This window comes from Paracoccidioides brasiliensis, assembly GCF_000150735.1.
Source record: "Paracoccidioides brasiliensis Pb18 unplaced genomic scaffold supercont2.3, whole genome shotgun sequence".
In the NCBI taxonomy this organism is placed as follows: domain Eukaryota; kingdom Fungi; phylum Ascomycota; class Eurotiomycetes; order Onygenales; family Ajellomycetaceae; genus Paracoccidioides; species Paracoccidioides brasiliensis.
Window position 1 is genome coordinate 1,731,513 of NW_011371360.1, and position 17,407 is coordinate 1,748,919.

General features: G+C 44.9%; 4 protein-coding genes across 4 annotated transcripts; 1 reads left to right on the top strand and 3 right to left on the bottom strand.

Moving 5' to 3' along the window:
* Positions 1-879: 879 nt before the first annotated feature.
* Positions 880-3,188, bottom strand: PADG_02901 (1-pyrroline-5-carboxylate dehydrogenase; the record flags this gene model as incomplete). Its single annotated transcript, XM_010759884.1, has 5 exons — positions 880-2,041; positions 2,196-2,264; positions 2,348-2,649; positions 2,780-3,010; positions 3,138-3,188. The coding sequence occupies 5 exons, from the start codon at positions 3,186-3,188 to the stop codon at positions 880-882; spliced, it is 1,815 nt and encodes a 604-aa protein (XP_010758186.1).
* An 866-nt stretch (positions 3,189-4,054) lies between these two features.
* On the bottom strand, positions 4,055-5,529 carry PADG_02902 (uncharacterized protein; the record flags this gene model as incomplete). The annotated part of the gene is made up of 3 exons (XM_010760346.1): positions 4,055-4,457; positions 4,539-5,125; positions 5,242-5,529. 3 exons carry the CDS (start codon positions 5,527-5,529, stop codon positions 4,055-4,057), a joined length of 1,278 nt encoding a protein of 425 aa, XP_010758648.1.
* A 54-nt stretch (positions 5,530-5,583) lies between these two features.
* On the top strand, positions 5,584-6,150 carry PADG_11509 (uncharacterized protein; the record flags this gene model as incomplete). The annotated part of the gene is made up of 1 exon (XM_010760669.1): positions 5,584-6,150. One exon carries the CDS (start codon positions 5,584-5,586, stop codon positions 6,148-6,150), a length of 567 nt encoding a protein of 188 aa, XP_010758971.1.
* Positions 6,151-7,629: 1,479 nt separating this feature from the next.
* PADG_02903 (calcium-translocating P-type ATPase, PMCA-type) lies at positions 7,630-12,195 on the bottom strand (the record flags this gene model as incomplete). Its single annotated transcript, XM_010759885.1, has 4 exons — positions 7,630-8,560; positions 8,632-8,887; positions 8,954-9,095; positions 9,166-12,195. The coding sequence occupies 4 exons, from the start codon at positions 12,193-12,195 to the stop codon at positions 7,630-7,632; spliced, it is 4,359 nt and encodes a 1,452-aa protein (XP_010758187.1).
* Between the last annotated feature and the right edge of the window lie 5,212 nt (positions 12,196-17,407).

Here is a 17,407-nt window from a genome sequence, read left to right on the forward strand (position 1 = left end):
CCATCTAAGCCCAGTGATGGCGAACCTTTTGAGCTCGGCATGTCAGCATTTTGAAAACCTAACTTAACTCTGGTGCCGTGTCACATATAGAAATTTTTAGATAATTGCAACCATAGTAAAACAAAAGACTTATATTTTTGATATTTTATTTTATATATTTAAAATGCCATTTAACAAAGAAAAATCAGCCAAAAAATGAGGTCGCGTGTCACCTATGACACGCGTGTCATAGGTTCGCCATCACTGATCTAGCCTTTCCTCAGTTCTTGTCCTAAAAATCTTCTGTCTATCCTACTATGAACTCACTTTCACAGGGCCAAGAGGGAAGACTTTCACAGAGTTCATGTAAAAGTAGCAAAAAAGTATAAAACTGGGTGTGGGAAGGGAGACCTCGAACGACAGAGATAAGGCGGTGGTTGATGGGTGAGGGTTTGGAGGTTTGGAGGTTTGGAGGTTTGGAGGTTTGGAGGTTTGGAGGTTTGAACCAGGGGCGGTGTAGGAGGAGGAAGAGGAGGGGTGAAGATTGAACAGGAAGAACAAGGGGAAGGAAGCGCGATGTTTGTGTGTTGTAGCGCTAGTCCCGTTGCGGCTAGCTGGGGCGGCAAATCGGGACTAGCGCTATAACAGGCTGGGGAGAGTCGCTAGTCCCAAAACGGCATGGCTTAGCTTGTTTAGGACTAGCGGGCTGGTTCATGGCTGAAGGGAACGAACCAAACGTTCGGACAGTTAATACAAGCTCAAAGTAAATTATCGTTGGCAGATGTTACGGCTGCCTCAGACACCTCATCCAATCAACAGACATACATGATATGCACATATCTCTCTCTCGACATCAGAAACCCAGAGCCAGAGAGGAACAAAAATCTCTCAAAACCCGGCCTACTCATTACTAGCATACCCAACCTTCTCCAGCGCCTCAAACTCCTCCTTCAACGCCCTAACACTGACAAACCGACTCAACAACCCAGCGCTGCCAGCCTTATCGTTTGTGCCGGATACCCTCGCTCCTCCAAACGGCTGCTGCCCCACCACAGCCCCCGTACACTTACAGTTGATATAGAAATTACCCGCAGCATTACGCAGCACGTCCTCCGCATATGACACCGCCGCTCGATCCTGCGCGAACACGGCGCCCGTCAATGCATAGGGGCTCGTGGTGTCGATGGTGTGGCAGATAGATTCGAACGCTGTCTCTGCACTTTTTGCAGTCGTAGATGAGTCATCGTGTTCCGCCCCATCGTCATAAATGTGGACTGCCAGGATGGGCCCGAAGAGCTCAGTGCTGAGAATGGGATGGGATGCATCATTTGTCGCATAGATGGTGGGGTGGATGAAGTATCCCGTGTCATCACTGTAGGTCCCGCCAACGAGCAGTTCAAGACTGGAATCCTTATTCGCCTCATCGATGACGGATGAGAGTTTCTGAAACGCCGCCTCGTGAATTACAGGACCCATGAAGTTGGTGAAATCTTCAGCATCGCCGATCTTTATCGCCTTTGTTTCGTCGATGAGTTGGCGGTGGAATTCGGGCCAGATGCTCGAAGGGACGTAGGCGCGTGAGCAGGCGCTGCATTTCTGGCCTTGGAACTCAAAGGCGGCGCGCACGGTGTTCCGCACGGCGTTGGGGATGTCGGCGCTCTGGTGGATGAGGTGGAAGTTCTTCCCTCCTGTTTCACCCACGATGCGCGGGTAGCTGATGTACTTGCTGTCTGCGACTCCCTGGGCGATTTTGCCATACAGGGATCGAAATACGGCAGTGCTTCCTGTGAAATGCAATGCAGAGAAGTGACGGTGGTCAAGCACTGTTTGCGTTATTTGTTCAGCATCCCCAGGGACGAACTGAATGACTCCGTGAGGGAGACCGGCTTCCGCGAGGATGCTGTAGGTTAAAAAGTTCGCTGCGACAGCGAATGGCGAAGGCTTCCAGATAACCACGTTGCCCATCAGTGCTGGTGCCGCGGGTAGGTTGCCGCCGATGGCGGTGAAGTTGAACGGGGACACTGCGTAGACGAAGCCTTCAAGGGGGCGATACTCCATTCGACTTTTTAGGGGAGAGTCAGCGATAATTCACCATTGCTGTCTTTCTGTGCAATTCGAACAAGCGGATTGCTGGAAGTGGTGGTGATAGTCTCCCCCCCCCCCCCCCCTCCTTCAATGGGGAACTAGTGAGAAACCTAAAAGGGGCGAACACGTACTTCCAAACTCCAGGAGAATTGTGACTTGGTTGCTGCGCATAAAGCTCCGCTGCATACTGGACGTTGAACCTGTTCACAATTATTTCACTCCATCAATATCCATTCCGTCATTTACGCGCCAGCAAAAGCACAATCGCTAAATATACACCAACCTCAAGAAATCACACAACTCCGCAGCAGCATCGATCTCCGCCTGCCACGCATTCTTCCCTTGTCCCACAATCGTGGCCGCCATCAATTCATACCGATACTTGGTGCTGATGAGATGAGCTGCTTTCAGGAAAATCGCTGCGCGGTCCGCAAACGGTAACGTCTCCCATGATTTCTTGGCGGTTAATGCGAACTCGATAGCCTTAGTGACCTCTTCGGGGCCTGCTGCGTGAAATTTGGCTACGGGATTGGTTTTAAATGCAGAAGGGTTTAGCTGGGTTTGAAGGGGTGAGGAGGTGGTTACCTGTGTGAGAGGTCAAGGCGATGATGAGGGAGGTTAGTTTTGTTAAATTCCCATCTACGGAGTTCTGCTTCCATACGCAGGCAGTTATAAGAATAAAAAGGGCACATGAACGAAATGAATATACACGTACGTGTTTGCCTCCTATCAGAAGCGGAATTTGCAGAGGAGCCTGTTTCTTGAATGCCGCAATTGCGCTTGCGAGTTTCCCTCGCTCTGGTGAGCCTTTGGCGTAATTTTGCTGGTTGAAGATTTCCCCTCCGGGAAGGGCGGGTGGTGAGGGGCGGAAGCAGTTAGCTACATCTATTTTATGTACTTTCTTTTGATATTTTCCGTCTCTCCTTACACCAATTTCCTCCCCACCCTATACAATCACGAGAGATACTCGAAAGTCATTTGTTCTTTATTTTATTTTATTTTATTTTATTTTATTTTTTTAATTTTTAATTTTAATTTTTTTTTTTTTAAAAAAAAATAGTTTTTAAACTCACCGTTGGCTCGTTTTGCACCATCGGCGGCTTGAAGGCAGCTAGAGTGGCCATATTTTTCCTTTCAGTATTTGCTGGTATAGGCAATCTTGTTCGCGCGTAGAATGCACCTGGCCGATGATAGTGATAGCTCAGATGTTTGGTGTGAAATTGCCAAATGTAACAAGTCCGGAGAGCAAATTCAGAGTCGCATCTCGGGAGGAGAAGAGGGGGAATGGAAAGGGATGAGGGGAACGTTAACTAGCGCTAAACTACGATACAATATTAGTCATACAAGAATGCTTGAATGAGCGTTGGTTCGCCTGTGTACGAAATGCCAGAAGAAATTTTGTATTGGATGAAAAGCCCGTTTTAGATCTGGTAGTTATCTAGATCAAACACGGGTGACATCATCAGATGGAGGCGAAAGGGTATACATGGATGAGTACGGCTTACCGCGGATATCCAATGTCGAAAGTCAGCTTGAGGCGTATGTATTTGATTGCGCTAGTCCAGATCGAACTGAAGAAAGTGTGGGGTAAAGAACCTTAATTGTTGATGTCAACAAAACGCAGAACAACTCTCAGGAAACTCTCAGGAAACTCCCCTTTGGTTCAATCAGGGAACCTTAAGTTTATCCTTAATCCTCATCAAGGGGTAATCACTGCTAGAAACATATCATAGTATACATTTCGAAAATAAGATGATGTTAGATTACCCTCTCCTCAAATTCTTTGGTAGAAAAACCCCTGGTATTGCATTACTTCAACTGACATGGTGTCAGGCCTATTCTCTTTGACAAAAGAAACAACAAACGAGAAGGAATAAAAGAAGAGAAGAGATATATTAACTAGTAATTGGGATATCACATAAGCACACATCACTCTCCAGACTGCCATGGGCAGTCGTCAATCTCCCCTCTAAAACGAGTCAAAACCTACTTATTTGATCAAGAATGGACACTGGCCAGTTCTCTCTTTCACCAATCGCTCTTTTGTCTCCTTGGCCTGCTCGCGCCCTTTGCCCTCGAAATTAACTGGTCCGACATCCGGAACATAATATCCGTTCGGACTATGTTTGGGGTCGTCGCCGGGCAGAGGCAGCCCGCGGATCCATGTGATCCACGCCCTAAGGCCCCATCGGTGCATGAAAGTTGGTTTGACGTAGTATGGAGCACCTTCCCAGGTGAGGAAGTAATGGCGATCTTCTGCGCTGGTGCCGGGGCTGATACGGCGGTACCGCAGGAACCATGGTCGAGGAAGGGAGAGGTGGCGGAGGTATAATTTTCGAAGAGTGAAAACCGTGGAAAAGAAGGCCTTATAGATACTTCCTGGTTTCTCATACCTATTTTTGCCAAGCATGGTTATGGTGGTTAGCAGGCATTCGTAATTGAATATATAGAAAATTAAAATCAAGTAAGCTTACATCATTGCCGTCCGCAGGCGGTCATCCATCATATAAAGCACCATATTGCGTGCCAGAGGCCTCATAAAATTAGGGTAATCCCATAAAAGAAGCGCAACCGTCTGGTCGGCATTTTTCTTATTCCATGAACTTGGAACCATAGCTTGCTTTTCGTACTCTTCGCTCCAAGCCTCGAGTTCCTCAAAGAAGTGGATACCGTCCTTGAAGCCGATCTTAGATGAAGGTAGATTGTCAAAGCTAATCAGCATAGCATCGCCAATACTCCTCCAGAATGTCCCAATGGCACATTTCTCCATATCTGAAATCTGGCGCCATTCGTATTTTCCGATCCATCGGGCTGGCTCTAGAGCGAACAAACTGAGGGTGTAGAGCATATCATCGTCCAAGATCTTTCCTGACGCACGGTACAACTGGTGAAGATAGTTCATGCGTGCAATAGCCTCGCGAGTACGCTCTGAAGTCGGCGGGTTTCCAAAGAACTCTGAAATCAACACTGCGGTGTCCGCATAACGCTTCATCGAGAATTCGGGCTTCGCAAACTGGCCGGTTTGCACAAGGGTTTTGGAGATGGTGGGAATTCCATAGGTCTATGTTTTATGATGCATCATCAGTCGCAGCATATGATCTTGCCGATGAACACAGATCGCAGACATTGTAAGAAACGAATAGAATTTAGCGGAGGCGAGAGCACAATCAAACTTACTCTAAACAGGGAGAATTGCAGAGCCTTGAGATGAGTGAAAGGAAACTCCAGCTGGGCAGTTTCCAGGATAATCTCCCATGCGTCATCATCGGACATACCAGCCATCGACGCTCGGGTTGGATAGTTGAATTTCTTCACGTTATTCTTTATTCTTCGATTGCGGAGAACGGCCACTGCAAGCAGATAGGCCACGGAGCCCAAAATCGGGACAGAAGCCCATTCCTTCGCTGCTGCGAGGAATTTCTGGGCCACAGGTATAAGGCCTGCGTAATCTACGGTAGATAACATGGCGCGGCTTTTCAGTCGATATGTGTAGAGTTATGTCTTTGGATGGCTGCAGAGATGTCGGCTTGGTTAATTAATGTTTCCGTTGCCAGCGTAATGGACATCAAGTTAAAAACACAGCCAGGAAATCGAAACGGGACGGTAGATGAGATCGAAGATTTAAATTTTAGACGAGCGGCTGAAGACCAGCTGCGCCGTCAGTTGTACTGTTCCCTGCCTCTGCTGGACGGTGAATTCGGTGTCGCTTTTCAGCCAGACACGGAAGCTGAACAGAGAATCTGTGAAAGTTACCGCAAGCCCGAGGTTACACGGGATAATGGGATTCAATCCTTGAAAAAGCTGGCGTCTTGTGGTGACCCTCCTCGAGTAGAGGAAGCTTGTGGGATCTTGGCCCGATGGGATGAAGTTGTAGGAATGTTCTTCGCCTGTGTATGGGTAGTTAACGAAATAACCAAGCGGGAGAGTTTGCTATGGGTTTGCTCTCCGCCTAATCTCCACCTTCAGCTGTTGTTACGCTCTTTAATCACCAGCTTAAAGTCCGCCCCAAGATGCACTGCGGTCTACAAGCAAGAACTGATTGTATATATGTATTATTTTTACATGATTCCTGCGCTCGATTTGTGATAAATTTGTGTCATACATTGAGGTTTGTAAGTTCAACAGCGCCAATTGGAAGCAAAACATCTATGCAAAAGTTTCCCGGTTCCATTCGGAATGACCAGATAGCATGGACGCATTCTCCTTGTATATGCTCACTCGTGCTGTTAAATATGTCTGGCATCCGTATATGCCCAAATTCCACTGCATGTGAAATCGCATTACGGTTATTAAGTAATTTACTCCTCCGCACTGGGATCAGAACCAACCATCCATGCAATGTCAGTCCGGTCAGTCAGCACGGATATATGTTCGGAGAATTGGCGTGGGCAGAAAGTGAAAAGGCCCGATATTATATTTAGCCACAACAGATTATTACACTCCGTTTCCCTGTAATTTACCTCGGTCACTCTACGTCACTAGGGGCAAGCTGCTTTGGAAATGTTGGACCAGGACGAATTTTGAAATTGTTTTCTCGGTGTTTTCGAAACAAGCACACTGAAAGGTCTATAGCCTAAAATACAGGTGAAAGGAAAAGGGAATAGAAGGAAGAGTAAGCAAAGAAACAGAATTCGACATTCAGAAGGTAACCCCACATTTACACACTATCGGCGCCGGATAAGGGAGTTGGATAGTGGCGAACATGGATGGAAAGGGGAGTCAGGAAAGACCAAACCAAGTGATGAAAGAAAAGACAAGAAAAATCCATAAACTTCAGAAGAATGAGGATAACAGCCCTTAAAACTTTCTCCTAATCGATCGATGGTGTAGTTAACAAAAACGAAGAGAAAAATAAATGATAACGAAACAGGGGTGTAGATATTTGCTATTAAAATGAAATAACTGGATTTAAAAGGGAAAGGGGACATGAAAAAGTGAGTTTGATGAAACAAAGGAGAGGTGAAGCGAAGGGAGCCAGAAAGCTGATGACCCATGTGCTGCGGGAAACACGAAGAGAAATGTCGATAATGAAAGTAGAGAGAAACAGAGGACGAATGAAAACGTCGAAACCTGCAGATGAGATACAGTGAGTAGAGGCTAAAGAAAAGGCAGCTAGCTGGGTCAAAATAGACATAACTACTCCAACAAAAAAAAAAAAAGAAAAAGAAAAAAAGGAGAAAAAACCCTGAGAGGTGCTGTAGCCGGGATAGGAAATGGGAATAAAAAAGGTGGAAAATAATGCCCTAACCCACACGCCATGCATATGCAAAATGCAAATGTAGTGCTGCATTGTTTTATTTTATTTTTCAGTTTTTGTGAACACTAATTCACCTTCAAGAACTGAATAAACCGTATTAAAAGTGATTTCTAGATAACATCATAGAAGGGAATATAATCAACACCAAACACAATCCACGATTATCATCGAAGCCTAGATGTTGGCAGCGATTGGATTGAGGGCGACATGTGGAATAACAAAGTAGCGTAGAAAGCTTTGAATAGGAGATAGAAGGTTTGTCCGGTAGGCAAGAATTTATTCGCCCCTGGATTATATTATCGAAGACGTCAGGACGGCGGTGTAGTTTGGTTTGGAGGGACGTTGCTACTTGACCGCCGCCTCGACTGTCTAGAAGTAGACCGTCGCCCACGACTTGGAGGATTCGAAGGGGAAGATGGGCCATGTGCAAACTGTGGCGTCAATTCTGGGTTCTGACTGGGAGGCACGCTGGAAGACAATGAATAGTCGCGAACTATAGGGTCGTCCTCTTGAGTATCAGGATGGATCTCAATTCCTTTTTGGTGGACAAGACCAGTATGGGGATCGGAACGTGAAAACTTTAACGAATCGGCTTCCCCTGGGCCTCTCTCCACAGGTGACCAACCAGCAACACTGCCAGCAACTATACCGGCCATAGCCGCTGCGGGTCCAAATGCTGAATTGGATCGCGATCGACCGTTGCGAGAGCGTGAATCTGGTGTTGCAGGTGAAGGGAACATACTGTCTTGGGCAACATCGCCGACAGGAGTGTGAGGCATAGAGCTCTCCCGGGATCTCGAACCGCTCCTCGATCTTGGAATCAAAGTCTGTGGATTCTGTAGTTTGTGCTTCAGGTGCTTGAGCCGTCCACCACGAACAGTCTTGAGGAATGCCAGCTGATCTCGGATTTCTTCCAGAGCCGGGTTCCACTCGAAACGGTCCTCGTCGGAGACAAAAACTTGTGGCCTCGTCTTCTTCCGTGTCCACATTGGAGGGACTAATTTCCTCGCAAAATCATCGGGGATAAGTCTAATAACCACAGCCACTGGTATTGACAAAAGCCCTAGAATGATGGAGATACCCCATTCGACACCGTTCAGGGGTTTAGTACGGAAGGCTTCGCCACCAACAAATATGATCAGAACCTGACCAGCGACGATAACAATTTGGATACCGATGAACCACCAGTTGCGCAGGATACCCTCGAATATATTGATGCCATTGTCTATTCTCCGGGAACTGCCCCAAGTAAAGTATGATTAGCATTCAATATTGGTCGCTCACAGCGATATATTGGAGGGAACTCTTACTTGTACTGGTTGAATATCTGCATCCACACGAATGTGTTGAAAATTAGGGCTTTGAAGCGGTTCGTTTCAGAGCGGATGTCTCCATGCTTAAAATCGTAGTTCAGAATATTCGGCCCAGCAAAATTGAGAACGAATATGACAACAAGTTGATAGATCGACTGTCCTATTATCATTTTCCACATGGTCACGGAGATCAAGGGCGCAGATTTGGGCTCGGGCTTTCGATCAAGAATTGTATGAGTGGGGGGATCAGTTGCTGGAGTGAGTGTCAGCCGTATTTCTAATTATATTAGGGGTTGCAAATCCGATTGTGCGAAATTACCTAGCGCTAGAGCAGCAAATGAGTCCATGATGAGGTTGACCCATAGAAGCTGAACGGCTGTAAGGACCGATTCTTCATCGTCACTGGCAACAGCAGAAACAAATGTGACAATGACAGCTGTAATGTTGACCGTGATTTGAAACTAAGAGACCCAAGAATTAGTCGAGTTAAAAAATAAAAAAAAAAATAAAATAAGGAGTCGCAGTCCTCACTTGTAAAAATTTCTTCACGGCATCATTAACTGTTCTTCCCCAAGATATGGCCTTGACAATCGATGTGAAATTGTCATCCATGAGGATAATTGAGGAAGCCTCTTTAGCAACTTCGGTGCCAGCAATACCCATAGAGAAACCAACATCGGCTGCCTTCAGCGCCGGGGCATCATTAGTACCGTCACCAGTGACAGCAACAGTCTCTCCGAGCTTTTTCAGACGCGTAACTAATACCCTTTTATCTTCTGGGCTGGATCGTGCAAGGACCTGCAATCTTGGTATGATCTGGTTCATTTGTTGGGAGCCCAGTTTCCGAAATCTGGGCCCTTCCATTGCGACTCCTCCTGGGGTAAAGATACCACATTCCTGAGCTATGGCTTTCGCTGTTGTCAGGTTGTCGCCAGTGACCATTCTAACAAACACGCCAGCTTTTTGACACCGAATGACAGAGTCACTAACGCCAGGACGGAGAGGGTCTTGAATACCCACAACACCCAAAAAGACCATGTCCTTAAATATTGGTTCGAAAACGGCAAGGGTACGGTCGTCTTCTTGTGTAGGGGCGCCACGAGGTGGCCACTGTTCAAAGTCTCGGTAGACCAAACCAATTGTACGCAAAGACCTTGAGGCGTAGCTTTCGATAATGTCATCCAGGGTTGATCTGTTTCTGTCAGTGAGCGGTGTTTCTGATAATTCTGCTGCCGGATCAAGAACAATTCTCGTGCATTTGGCAATCAGAATCTCGGAGGCACCCTTTACAAGCATCCTAAACTTGCCATTAGGCTGTTTTATGATGACAGCCATGCATTTTCGGCCGGAATCGAATGGCACCAGTTGAACAGTTTCCTTGTTAGATCGCTCTTCGCTAAGAGAACTTAAGGCGAGATAATCCCGCGCAAAGCTGAGAAGTGCAGTTTCCGTTTTAGATCCGATGAAGGTTGGCACCCCGTCCTCATCGCCCTCGAAAGCAGTGGAGTTCATTACAATGGAGTCTTTCAGGAGATCCTTAATAGAGGGCGATAGCGTGGATACGCATTCCGCAGGGGAGACGTCGTTCACCTCTGCGTCCGCTGGACTGTGGTGCGCCTGGTGCGCCTGATTATTGCCATTCTGAACAGAGGTGTCTTGAATAGCTTTGTCGCCGAACCGAGAAGCAGTCCCAAACGTACCGGCGACAACTGTCATTTTATTCTGGGTCAATGTGCCCGTCTTATCAGAGCAAATCGTAGTCGCGTTTCCCATTGTCTCGCATGCTCTTAGTACGCGTACTAAGTTATTGTCCTTCAACATCCGATTTGTGGCAAATGAAAGAGCCAATGTAACGGCTAGGGGTAATCCTTCTGGCACTGCAACGACGATGATAGTTACGGCGACAATGAATATCTGGAGGAAATTTTGACCTTTGGCAGCAGGGCCTTGAATAGAACTCAAACTCGCTAGAAATTTGATGAACAAGACCACGAAGAGTAATAGGCCTGCCGCAAGACCTAATTTGGCAATGTATGTAGCAAGGATGTTAAGCTTCGTTTGCAAAGGGGTGGTCTCTCCCTCGTCTTGTAATGACATCAAAGTCTTTCCGTAGCTTGAGTTCACACCAGTGGAGGTAACCAGGAATGTGCCAACACCTTCAGAAACTTTAGTTCCCGACAGAATAAAGGGGTCAATTTTCGCAAGGTTTTCATGGTTTTCGATTGCTCGGTATGCTTCGGTCCCTGAAACCTTTCGTAGCAGGTCAGATTCGCCAGTAGCGGAGGATTCGTCGCACTTTACGTTGTGTCCTTCGATAAAAACGCCATCAACAGGAACCATGTCACCAGGTTCTAGATGCATTACATCTCCAGCAAGAATATTGTAAACAGATACTTCCACGGATTTCCCAGAGCGGATGACTTTGACATTCCGATCCTCCTTTTTCTTGTTGAGCCTCACAAACTGCCGTTCTTTTTGCCAGTCGTTTGCAGCACCAACAATAACTACAACCAAAATAGCAACTATGATAGCTACTCCTTCCACCCATTGTATCCTGTGTTCATCTGGCCCCGCTGTAACGGATTGATATATCCCAAGCGCGAGAGATATGGCAGCGGCAACCGAGAGTAGAATCAATACTTTGTCATTGTACGCTATCCAAGCAAGTTCCCATATGCTCTTGGCCTTCTTCGCTGGCAAGTGATTGTCACTGAATACGCGTTTTCGGTCAGCGTACTCGTTATCCTTGGTATGTTTCGAACCGTGACTCTTCATGCTCATCACTCGGGAGGGCATTTTCAGATGCTGTTCGGGACATTCACTACTCTTCCTCGTTGCATCCTCAAAGGTGACAGTCCCGTCTAAAAAGGTTTCGTCGAGGCCGAGACCGGCGTGACAATTCGAACGTAATCCTTTTTCAAGGCCAGCGAGTCCACCAAGAGCATAGAAAGCGGACAAACTTTTGGGGTTCAACATTTTGTTTAGTTGTCCGGGGGAGAATGCGAATTTATTGTTTTCAACTTTAAAATCCTCCTCCGTACCAGGATCGGGCTTCAAAGCATCTGGATCATTTGTTATATCATGATTGGCATCGTGTGAAGGGCGATCGTGACCTGAAGGAGTGGAACCCACGTAGGTATCACTCCCAAACGAACCGGGAGAATTTCCCAACTCCTCCGAATCTACAGAATTCCCCCGCGATCGAGTCCCAGGAACGGATAAAAACGTTTGAGAGGGGCCTTCGGGCCATTTTGAAGCAGGAGATGATACGTTATGGGGTGAAGTTGGGCGGCTTCCCCTGTTTTCTTTTCCCTCCAAAGGTGGCACTGGGTGGAGATCCACAGGGGAAAGCGAGGGTCCGCCAGGCGATCTCGATCCCGCTCCCAAATGTTCGGTAGAGATCCGCAGTGTTGACTGCGATCCATCTGGGGTTATTTGCGGTTGGGATGATTCTGTTCCTGCGCTCACAGCGGATGTATCTATGGTGATAGTAGGCGCACGCTCACGCCGCAGAGGCGTTGGTGGAGAAACGGGGTCACCGTTCCCAGGCAATTTTGACATGGCTGCAATACAGATATTTCGTGACGGTGCAATGTTGGGCACTAAGGTAAAAAGGTTACGGGGCAACAGGCCACGAGATCCTCAATTATATTAACACGACTCCGGATTGTACCATGGCCAAGCTCTAGGAAAAATGCGTCAAGGAAGATCCTCGCGTAGCAACGGCCAAATTTAGATAGGAGAAAGAAGGTACAAATCGGCTTCTGCAACAACAAAGAAATAGTGTTAGCATTGAAATGACTAGGGGCAAAAAATTTAAAAATTTAAAAATTTAAAAAATCCAACGTAATGGAGCGCTGCGCTCATTTAGTGTAGAATAGGTGACTTCGCCACCAACAACGGGATTTTATGTAGCACTGGGAAGTTTGTAGTGGGAGAATCCAGCCATGTAGAATTGCAGAAGCCAGTCAGAGGGATGCCGTAACGCAATGTCTTACAAGAAGGAGTTTTGCCTACACGATCAGGTTTGCCCAGGGGCGGAGAACTGCCGGGGGTTTTGGCCCACGCCCACTCAATGCGCTGAAGGCCGATAAGTTGGAAGATGGCGACGATGAATAATTAGCCATCAAGGGATATTAGCCGGAAAGAGATCAAAGACAGAGAAAGGAGAGAAATGAAGGAGAGCGATGTAATGGGAGAGCAGAGCGCGGGGGGGGGGGGGGGGGAAGAAACAGTTGAGGTTGAAGTTCGACGTGTTTGGGGGAAGAACTGGGCAAAGGAACCAGAGCCAGAGCCAGAGCCGGAGCCGGAGACGGAGCCGGAGACGGAAACGAGACTTGGTTTGCTCTTGGCTTGCGACATGCAAAATTCGCTCACAGGCTGAGCACAAGCAAACAACCCAACAACCAAGAACAACACAACAGGATTTTAATGACAAAGAACGAATAGCATCATGCGCTTGGGATCTACACTGGGTGCCAAGGCCATTTGCTTCCACTGGAGTTCTTTCAAAGGCCATAATCCCTGAGTAGGGCTCCCTCGACAGAACCTCCAGTTCTTGGCCTCTTCCCACTCTCCACGTTCCCCTTGGGCCAAGAGGAAGAACTTCACCTGTCTACGTGTCGCCCCAGCTCTGAAACTACCTCCAAGCGCTCTCTCCTCTACTTTACGTGACGAACAACATGCTCACATGCATAAGGACAATCAATGGTTGTCCCTGAAGCAAACCCCGTACAGGAATAATGGAGAACATCGCCAGTGGGAGAGGATTGGCCTAAGGGGCCATTTTTCATTTAACTTGTCACGTAAAACAATCCCAAACTATGCTTCATCTACAGTTCAACGCTATCTATTCCGATTTGAACTTGACAAGGAGATGCACAGAGTATGGCAATCAGTCCCCACTGACTATTAGTGCTGTTGTTGGAGTTAATTTTTTTTTCCCTCTTTTTTGGCCCTCTTAAAAGTTCAAGCTTGCACTCGAACAAAAAGGTTATTGCCTATTGCCTGCGTCAAAGAGAACTTTCCGATGGAAGCTCCATCTCACTCCACATCATACAAAATAATTAATGAAGGCGCAGCTTAGTTCATCTTTGACTTGGTCTCCGCGGGGGGATCAAAGTTTAAACAGAGCCAGCAAATCAGCGGCGTGGATTATTCTGCACTGCCTCAATGCTCACTGCTCACAAATGGCTTGGAGCTGGCAAAGTTGGGGGAATTGGTGCTGCCCAAGAAACGAGGCCATTTCCAGGGAGAACCACAACTTCTGGGTGGTAAGCAAAGCCCCGTTTCTTCAATTTAACGTAAGCGATTACTTACCAGAGCAGATCACCCACCGGACACCCACGCCACCTTATATAACTACTTGCAAAAAATTCTTCAACATCAAACAATTATATGGAACATCACATACTTTATTCATTAACAGATGGGCCATGCAGGGGCTCTATGTCTTGAATTGCTCCTGAGTTGCCACTTCTACTACAGTGTGCTGCTGTTCGCTTTGTAGGAGGCTTGATTTTGAATCCTTAACTACTCCCTCCACAGCTTGTTGAGCAGCTTGAGCACTAGCTGGTCCTTTCTCTGCTGTCAGAATATCCTCTTGAGCTATATAGGTATGTTCTCGTTTTCACTTGCAATTTAACTTCTCATTTGCAGCCTATAGAGTCTTGTTTCCTATGTTAGAAGAGCAGCACTATGTGTAGCCAGCTGATACCCTCAAACTAGTTGGTATAGCTTGGTTAATTGAACTAATATAACTTTGTGTACTGCACGGGATACTGCCTAATCTTATTGAAACTGACATTCTAATCAAGTCCTACAGCAGAGGTTTTTGAGGTTCACAAAGACTAAAATTTGTAAGATGTATTAAAGAGACTAAGTATCTATTAATATAAATACATAAGAAAATCTCTTTTGAATTATAACATTCAATCTATAGCTTTGAATTTATTTCTAATAATTATAGTTTTTAATGTTTTTTTTTTAGCTATAATATATAAATTTAAATTTTTACTTTTATTTTTATGAAGTAATTAATATTAAATCTTAGATTTAATTTAATATATTTAAAAAAAAAATATAATATTTAATATTTAATAACTATAGAAGATAAAATAAATATAATAATAAAAAAATTTTCTTTTTATATAAAAATAATTAAATTTAGTGAAAATATAATTTATGTAATTATTTAAAATATAAAATTATTATTTATTAATTATATTATTTTATTTATATTATAAAATTTAATATATTTTATTTTAAAAATAGTTATTAAAGATAGAGTTTATCTTAATATATTAATTATCTTAACTATACTTATATATCTTTTAATTTTTATAATTAAAATTAACTTTTTAAATTTTACAATATTTTTAATAAAATATTATATTTCTTTTTAATATTTTTTACTAATTTAACTTATTTAAATGTATAAAACATTATATAAAATTTATTGATAATTCTACCATATATATTTAATTTTTAGCTTTGAAAAAACCTTCAAACTTAATATTTTCAATTATAGATTATAAACTAAATTCTGTATATATTGTTAGAAGTTCATATCTCATATGCCTGCTTGTGATTTTGAGAGGATAAACCCCTTTCATTCATAAATATCATTCATTAAGCTAGAGATTCTTCTTCCATAGAGATTAGCTTTGATTGTATTATTGAGAGTTCATATGTATGATGTAGCCGTGCAGTCAATAGGCTTGAGGGAATGACATCATACACCCTGGCAGCTTGCTTGCATGCTTGAAAGTTAAGGCTAAAAGAAGCCTTCCTTCATGATTGGATGATTTTTTGATTTGGTGGGCAAATTAAATGATCAATTTGATTCAGGTGGTTTGTTTGAATGGAACGGTGTTTCTGGTAGGTTGATCTGTTCCAGTGGGTGATCGCTTATGTTATGACGAACTTAGAACGAGATCAATCGCTAAACTATAATTTTTCATGCATGTCATAATACCCTAAAAGAATTACCCTATGGTTTCAACCCTCGGAGCCTTTACCGCCACCTCCAGTTGGTCAAGAGGTTGCCGCCTCTTGGAAAATATCACTTCAACTGCCAAGCTCAGCTGGAGCAAATGTGTGGGGCAGCTTTCATTTTTAACCAAAGGCTAACAGGCACAACGTTGAAAGCCTTCGCTGGGACCTTGTAATACTAATTACTTTTTGCTTGTTTAGGCTATTTTTCCGGGCAAGATCATTTGAATAGTCTGGCTCATTTCCATTTAACCGTTGGCTTTCCACCAATCTCGAGATAGGATATTTCTGACACATTGGCACAATAACCTAGTTAACCTTACGCTGCTTGATACTCTGCACTTTTTCTTGACTTTTCAATACACAAGTCTCGTCTCGTTCACTCTGATATTGTTGACCAAGGACAACTTTGAGTAAGATGACTGCTGCATGTGAATCCTTTGCTTGCGTTTCACCCTTCTTATAAGCTATAGCAAGGTCACACCTTGTCGGCGGACGCGCTTACACGATTGGTAAGAAGATTGTTGAATTTCAAGACCGTGAGCCGAGGCGATAAAATATGCTGGCCATATCCTTTCGAGATTTGATGCACAATCGAGACCAGACGATCAGGTGTCATAAGCCAGCCATTCCATACCGCCACTTATTCAAGAAACCTTCTCGAATTGACTGACGTACCCTTGCCTTGCCTAAGAACCCACTCTCTGTGTTGATATCCCTTGAAAGTGGTAATAATCGTGTAAAGCCTTGGAGCAAAAGAAGTTGCTTCGTTGAACCAATATGTCGTGGAAAAGATAGTTATCACAGGTTAATAGCCAAACAAATTGGATGAAAGCACTTTCAATTCTTAGCATCATGACGCATTCCTTACTCAGAGTTTGGTAAGCATACAACTTCTTGTTTTCCTATCCTCGGAAATATTGTTTGATAAATGTTCATATTATGTTCAAATTGGTTTGGTGTGAACAAACCCAGGAACTTCTTCATTTAATTACCGTCGACGCACAAACAGACGCAAAGCGTGGGGCAATTTCTTTTACCAACTTCAGTCGTGGTCATTTTTTCATACGGATATGGTTTTCCCGATACGGTGCCTTACACTGCTTGATATGCGCGTTCCCACGTCCGATGGCGTCTAGAGTTTTGTGAGTGGATAAGGACGATTCGACCGACGTTTGAGTTACTGTACGCTTGACTGTCTGTTGTCGTGCTCCCTAGGCACACCTGATCTGGCTTCACAAGGCTCATTAGGTATCTTCCAATTCACATGAGAGATGACCTTGGAGATTAAGTCTAGTTGAAATTGAACCTATCAAACGGTCTGCAGCATATCATTCGTGCAAGTTGCCTCTACCAAGCGGGTATGCATAAATCCCCATATGCACACACATCCAGTGTCGACGTGTGTATATTACCGCTCATTTAAAGACAAAAGATTAGTACGGGGACATATGCAGGCAAACTGCACAATGTCAATGGAAACCCAGGAGGGTCATCGACCACTTTTCCAACCATCAATCCGCTACAAAGAGACATGCACTTAGCCATGCCGCCTTGGAAGATTGGGGATGCCTTGCACAGCCCTGCTAATTATTGCCTCTCTTGTTCCGCCACATAAAACAATCTGCAGCGTAACGGGTGCCATGGTCCCCGAAACTGCAAGGCATTTGGAATTCTATCCTGATGACCTAGAATGGATTGTTGGCCAGTGTCGCACTTTCTTATCACAAGTTTCCCACACTCTTTTGTATGGGGAATTGGCGATAAGAGGCGGTTTTAA